Source organism: Camellia sinensis, chromosome 3, assembly GCF_055761805.1.
Source record: "Camellia sinensis isolate YWXY chromosome 3, ASM5576180v1, whole genome shotgun sequence".
Taxonomy (NCBI): domain Eukaryota; kingdom Viridiplantae; phylum Streptophyta; class Magnoliopsida; order Ericales; family Theaceae; genus Camellia; species Camellia sinensis.
In genome coordinates, this window is record NC_138963.1 from 64,638,376 (window position 1) to 64,646,113 (window position 7,738).

Genomic DNA, 7,738 nt, shown 5'->3' on the forward strand with positions numbered 1-7,738 from the left:
CTATTGTTACTTTAGTGACCGTCTAAAGGTCCCACATGCCTGGGGACTTAAATATCCGACCCTATGAAGGTCCTATAACTGGGGACTTAAATATCTGGCAGGTCCCATGTTTGAGGGACTTAAATATCCATTGACCATCTGTTTTGTTCTGTACTGTGGTTATGATTATTTTACTTACATGATTTCTACTCCTGTTATTTAAAATGATTTACTGATATGAAACTATTCTTTGTTTAGCCAAATAATTATCCATGGTTATTTTTGTATCCTTATGCTCTCAGTTTAATATTTCTCATTCTGCAATGTGCTTATAAGCTGTTTATAAATTTTCAGGAGATAATACAATTCAAAAATAGCTCTTGGAGAGTCTTAAAAGCGCGGCTATGGCATAGACACACAGAGCACTATATAGTATTTATAAAATCTGTCTATATAAGTTAACTCCTTATACGTAATTATCAGACTATTTGGTTAATGGCTTTTTACTATAAAAGTAGAAGTTTCGATGATTATTTTGGTACCCACACTTAAATATTATTTCGCTCTCGTTTATTAATTTGTTTAGTTCTCGAATTGGCCTTGGGTAACTACAATTACTAGCCATCACGATACTTAACCTTTGAGGTATGGGGAGCGAGTCATGACATAAATACTTTTTGTGACAAAATTAAATTCGTCTCTAGAAAAGTGGCTAAAAGTGTGCCCAAGAAAGTCAAAATTGACTTTTAGCAACGAATTTTTGAAAGTGTTGCTAAAAGTGACAATTATCGATGAATTTTCTATTGTCACAAAATGTTTGATTTTACAAGACTAAACATTTCGTCGCAAATACTTTGTCACAAAATGTCCCAATTTGGTCGCAAAAAACAAAATTGGCACTTTTTACCACAATTATATTTGGTCACTAAAGGACAAATAACTTTCTCAACCATACATTTTTGTCGCTAAATAACGAATTTGTGAAAACTTACTTATTTTTGTGTTATTCTAAACTTTTAATATGAAAACTTTGTCATTTTTGTGAAAACCTGCGCATTTTGTGAAATCATTTACAGAATTCATGAAAACTTACTCAGTTTTGTGTTCTTCTAAACTTTTGATGTGAAAACTTACGCATTTTTGTGAAAATTTGCGCATTTTGTGAAATTATTTACGATTTTTATAAAAAATTACTCATTTTTGTGTTCTTCTAAACTTTTGATAACAAACTAATGTTTTTTTTGTGAAAACTTACGCATTTTGTGAAACCACTTACGGGATGTATGAAAACTTACTCATTTTTGTGTTCTTCTAAATTATTTGAAACACTTACACATTTTTGTAAAAACTTAAGCATTTTGTGAAATCACTTACAGAATTTGTAAAAATTTACTCATTTTTGTGTTGTTCTAAACTTTTGATAACAAACTTACATATTTTTGTGAAAACTTATGCATTTTGTGAAATCACTTATGGATTTTGTGAAAACTTACTCATTTTTGTGTTGTTCTAAATTATTTGAATCAAACTTACGTATATTTGTAAAAACTTACGCATCTTGTGAAATCACTTACGGATTTTATGAAAACTTATTTTTGTGTTGTTCTATATTATTTGAATCAAACATACCCATATTTGTTAAAACTTATACATCTTGTGAAATCACTTACGGATTTTTTGAAAACTTAAAGTAAGAAAGCAACAAGCCAAGTCGATGGCTCTGAGAGATGCATCGTCTAGGAGCCCTCAATATGGTATTTGAACTTTCTGACAAACATTTGTTTGTTTATGTATATTGTCGTCTTCATTTTGGTCCCTCTACTTCAAAGTGGTTAAATGGTGATTTATGTATACATATAGGTTATTTGTATTTAGATTCACCTTCTTTTTCTTTTTTTTTTCTTGTTGGACTAATCTGAGATGCACCTTTCTATATGTTGGATTCTTTGTTTTGTTCCCTCTTTTGTTGACATTGGTTCCCACACGAATAGACATGCACATGGGGAAAAGTAATCAACCCCTAACAAATTTTGATTAATTTATTTTTTATTTAATCTCACAAATCCTAATAGTGATTACTTCACTTTAAAAATGCATCATGGGGGAACATTTGTATGTAATCCAAATAGGTTGTATGTGGGGGAAAGGAAAGAAACATACTTTGACTACTGCAAAGCTAATTACTTGAGTATGTTATACATAGAGGATTTGGTGGAGAAATTGGATTGTACTAGAAGCATGTCATATTACTACAGAATACCTGATAAAGATCTTATTGGTGGGTTAGTCAATGTAAAGAATGACAATGAGTTGATGAGTATGTTGAAATTCTTGAATAGAAGTAGGCACATTGATTTCTATTTGGAATAGTATCCTATAACACAACCTAGTTCAGTACTGATTGATGACATTGATGAGTTGTTTGGAGGTGAAGATGAGTTTCATAGGTATATGGATGTAATAGAAGCTCAGTTTCAAAAGGATGGTGGTGGAGAAGCTGAGTTAGAGCAAGGTAAGGGTGTAGCAAAAGTTGATGATTTGTTTGATAGTGGATATGATGAAGGCTCTCAGATAGAGTCCACAGATTTAGAGGAATATGAGGATAGTGAAATTGATGAAAGTGAAGACGACATGCTATTTGAAACTCATGTGGATTGGAATGTGGAATGGATTGGTTTAATCAGGGATAATGTCATTGATGAAGTAAGTACTCATGAAGCACAAGTTGAATTCAGATGAGCTGAGAAGCATTGATTCATCAACTGAAAGTGAGGATAATGGGAAGAAGAAAGAAAAGTACCCACAATTTAATATGCATACAGATATGGTTGAGCCCCAATTTAAAGTTGGGATGTTGTTTGGGACTTCCCAAATCTTTAAAGATGCTGTCAGGCAACATGCTATAAAGACTAGATAAGCAATCAAGTTTGTCAAAAATGGCAACCTTAGGGTGAGAGCCAACTGTAAGCCTCCATGCAAGTGGATCCTTTTTGCATCTAAAGTTCAAGGGGAAAATAGTTTTCAAATAAAAACCTACCACCCCACACACAAAGAGTCAAGTTTATAGGGCCAAGAGGAAAGCACAAGACCTGATTGAGGGCAAGCATGAGGAACAATATGCAAAGTTGTGGGATTATTGTGAGGAAATTAGAAGATCAAATCCTGGGTCAACCATTATTATGCAGGTTCATGAGATTCAGCCAGAGGATGAGGATGAGGATGAGGATGATGTAGGGAAGTCAAGATTTGAAAGGATTTATGTATGTTTGGGGGCTTCTAAGAAAGGCTTCATTGCAGGACGCATGCCATATATTGGAGTGGATGCTTGCCATTTAAGAGGTCCTTACAAAGGACAGTTGCTTCAATCTGTGGCCACTGATGGTAATAATAACACTTTTCTAGTGGCTTTTACTGTAGTGGAAGGGGAAACAAAATCCTCATGAAAGTGATTTATGGAGATACTACAAGAAGGTCTAAGGATAGGCAACCACAAAGGATTCACAGTCATGTCTGATAAACAAAAGGCAAAGGTTTTGGTATTCTTTCACTTAATTTAGTTAGTCTTTTGTGGATAACCTATATTACTTGCTTTTGGCTTGGCTTTTAATTGTTGTTGTCTTGGTTTTTTTTTTCATTTATTTTTGTCATAGGGACTGATTCCAGCAGTTGCAGAGGTGTTTCCATATGCTAAGCACAGATTCTGTATTAGGCATTTCTATAACAACTTCAAAGACAACTTCAAGGGCATCCATTTAAAAGAAATTTTGTTATGTGCAGCCAAAGCCACATATGTGCAAAGGTTTCAATATCATATGGAAAAGATGAAGAAGACAAATAAAGATGCTTTTACATGGTTGGCAAACAAACCACCTTGCTTCTGGAGCAGGTCCCATTTCACAACATATAACAACTGTGATGAGTTGGACAATAACATGTATAAGAGCTTCAACAGTTTGATTCTAGACGCAAGAGGTAAGACTATTTTTCCACTGCTTGAGGATATTAGATGCATTTTGATGAAGAGGATGAAAATAAGGAGAGAAAAAATGAAGGCAAGTGAGGGTCCTATATGTCCTAACATACAAAAAAGACTAGAGAAGAGGAAATTGGATGCATGTAATTGCATTGCAATTTGGGCAAGGGAACAAAAGTACCAGATCAACTGCTTCAATGGACAACAATTTGTGGTTGATCTAGAAGATAGCACCTGTTCATGCAGAAAATTGGAGTTAACTGGTATCCCATGTTGTCATGCAATAGCAACCATTTATGATAAACATGAGAACCTTGAAAAATACGTGGCACACTAGTTCAAGAAAGAGACTTATATAGCCTCTTATGAGGCACTAATCTACCCTATCGATGGATCTAAAATGTAGCCTAAGTCAGTGTTAGATGCACCACTACCCTCTAGAGTAAAAAAATAACCAGGGAGGCCAAAGATATTAAGGAGGAGAGAGGAAGATGAACTCAAAAACCCCTACAAGTTAAAGAGAAAACACACTACAACCACATGTGTCACATGTGGTTAGCTTGGACACAATAAAAGAAGTTGCAAAGGTCAACCAATTGAAGGCAATGCTATAAAGGCAAACTTACTTGTAAGTAAAGTTATTGTCAATTTATTTCACTCTTACATTCCAATTTGTATGAGGCATTGATTGATTAATTACATTACATTTCACCATGTTTGAAGGTGAGGAATAATAATAGTTCAAGCCAAGTTGAAATACCTGCAATGGGTACTAAGCAAAACATGGCAAGGAGAAGTAAGGCAAAGGTTGTTGCTGCAAGAGGTAGTGGCAGTCAACCAAGCATGGGCACTAGAGCAAAGACAGCAGCTGCAAGACCTAGTGTCAGTCAACCAAGCATGGCCACTAGGGCAAGGGCAACAGCTGCAAAAAGTATTAGCAATCAACCAAGCATGGCCGAAAGGGCAAAGGCAACACCTGTAAGAGCCAGTAGCAGTCAACTAACCATGGCCAACAAGGCAAAGTCAAGGCCAAGCATTGAACCATGCATGCTTACCATGGCAAGGTCAACACCACCACCTGGATTTAGTTGCATTTCCATAACTCAGTCATCAACATCTGCACCTACAAACTCATTCATGTTTAGGGGGAAAAGATTTGTGTCCTTGTCTCCACAGAAACAAGCTGCAACTAGTGCAACCAACAAGAAGACTGCAAATTAGTGGCAGTCAAGGACAAGGCCCAATTTTCTTTTGTACATGAACTGCTATGACCTATTGTTTTTTGCTAGGGTTAACAATGTTGATCAATTTTTTGTAGTTACACTTTTTGACTAGATGTGCTCATCATTTTTCTGGCTTGTAATCACTTTTGTTGATCAACTATTGTATTTAGTTTGTCTTTTGTTGGTGAACCTTGTTTTTTGTTGGTGAACAATGTGATTGCCTTTTGTTGTTTAATGAATGAATATTGACCAAGTGTCTTTGTTTTATTCTTTTTGCCTTTTGGCATTGTATTGTTCTGTTTATTGGAAATGGCAATCAATATTACCAAATCACAACACATTATACATTTGTATGTAATCCAATTGCAGTCTAACATTGATCACAAAGCTCACAAAATTCAATACATAATCTTCAAATGGCATTGCAATTCACAAAAATACAAAACCCATTTCATTCCAGCCATTCAAACAACATTGTACATGGTTATCATTGCATATGATATTCTAGCATTGTTTACAAAACTAACATAATCCAAATTCAAGACATTAAAACATGAAACACCTACGTCTACAATTCTCATTCCCATTATGTCGAATCATTGTCATTGTTGCTACCAACAACTTCCCCATCTTGCTCTGTTGTGAGGTAGCGCCACAAGAAAAATATCCATGGCATCACTACAAAGATCAGCAGCTTTCTTTCTCTTCCTCTATGCAAACGGACCTGGTCTTCAATGACCTCAATTCTTCTAAGTAATCCACTAATCACCTCTTGAACTCGGGTACCAGCAGGAGGATCAACTCACACGAAGAACCCACAAGCACCCATATTCTCCATTTATCAAACAAAAAAAAAAAATCAACCGAGAATGATTCTTTATATATATATATTTTCACTTACTCCATATCTGCATTTATCAAACCAAAAAAAAAAAAATAGCATGATTGAACACAGGAAAAAGATATATATATATATATACATTAACTTACTCCATAACGGGGACAGCCCAGAAACCTTCTTGTGGGATTATTCTCAGTCCAAGATGTGCATACTCGAGCCCTCACTCAACCCACATTGGCAACAGATTGATTCCATTTTCTTTCTCTCCTCTTCTTCGTCTTGCCCTCAACCTACATACGTAATATATTATGTACATATATCTATATATCAGTTACAGAATTGGGGGAAATGGGTATGGGGTGTCGAAATGACAACCTTGCCCTTGGGAAAAATAGGTTTCTATCAAAAATCCCAACGGGGGTTAACTATTGGACCAGCTCGAGCCAAAAACCAAACTACAGGGGTAAAATTGATACATTTAGAAATGCAGGGACCAAAATGAAACCACAGGTAAACTATAGGGACCATTTCTGTAATTTGCCCTTAATAAAATGCTATTAAATTGAAAAGGACAAATTATACTAACAGTCCTTATAGTTTGGGAACCATGTCACTTTGGTCCCTGACTTTTTAATTGTGACACATTTGACCCTGTATTTTGAATCGTGTTCCAAATAAGGACAATTGAAGATACTATTACTTAATTTTAATGGAAAAATCATCAATTTGATAAAATATAAACTAATTTGACAAAAATAAACGTCACAAAAATATTTTTAAATTTTAAAAAATTATTTCTACACACCAAAGATAAAATTATGTAAAATTGATAATTTTTTTGGACATTTATTTATTTATTTATTTTTACGAAATTAATTTTTATTATGTGTTTGGATGATGATCATGTAATGAGTGGTTGATAAGATTTTAATATGTAATCAATATATTTGTTATATAAAATGTTTTTACTTTTGAATTTTTTTTAATTTAATGGATTGGTTTAATAACGATATCAAAGTTATTGTCATATTTGAATTTTGAAAAAATAGAAACTAATTTAATAAAAATAAAAACAACCACTCATTACATAATCATCATCCAAACATATAATAAAAATTAATTTGGCAAAAAAAATCAATAAATAATGTCTAAAAGATTTATCAATTTTACATAATTTTATCTTTAGTGGGTAGAAATAATTTTTAAAAATTCAAAAATATTTTTTTGACATTTATTTTTATCAAATTAGTTATATTTTATCAATTGATGATTTTGCCCTTGAAATTAATCGGTGATATCTTCAATTGTCCTTATTTGGAACAAGATTCAAAATTCAGGATTAAATGTGTCACAATTGAAAAGTCATGGACCAAAGTGACACAAGTCTCAAACTATAGGGACCGTTAGTGTAATTCGCCCAATTAAAAAAGACATTTTTTCATAGCAGTTTTAAAAAGCTATTAAAATTACAATCTATCTATCTTCACTATTATTAAGTAAATGCCTAAATTGATTTAGTAAAACCTTTTTCTCCCCATGCCATATAGCAACTCTATATATGCTAAAATAAAAATAAAAAATTATTATGCACAGCGTAAGCAAGTTTTGAATCCAAGACATTGGGTTTCATTAAGAACATACTTATCACTTAAGCAACATACATATTATGATATTAAATTCTTTATTATTTATTTTTATTATTAGTTATCTAAATTTCACATG

The 7,738-nt window shown here is 33.4% G+C and overlaps 1 protein-coding gene across 1 annotated transcript; it reads left to right on the forward strand.

Annotated features, from left to right (window-relative positions):
• The first annotated feature begins 3,431 nt into the window (after positions 1–3,431).
• LOC145821569 (uncharacterized) lies at positions 3,432–4,289 on the forward strand. The gene is made up of 2 exons (XM_082918095.1): positions 3,432–3,515; positions 3,630–4,289. Exons 1-2 carry the CDS (start codon positions 3,432–3,434, stop codon positions 4,287–4,289), a joined length of 744 nt encoding a protein of 247 aa, XP_082774221.1.
• Positions 4,290–7,738: the final 3,449 nt, after the last annotated feature.

Coding starts and splice junctions, on each gene's coding strand:
- LOC145821569 (XM_082918095.1), top strand. CDS start 3,432: ATGGAGATACTACAAGAAGGTCTAAGGATAGGCAACCACAAAGGATTC. Junction 3,516..3,629: donor AACAAAAGGCAAAGGTTTTG/GTATTCTTTCAC, acceptor TTTTTGTCATAG/GGACTGATTCCAGCAGTTGC.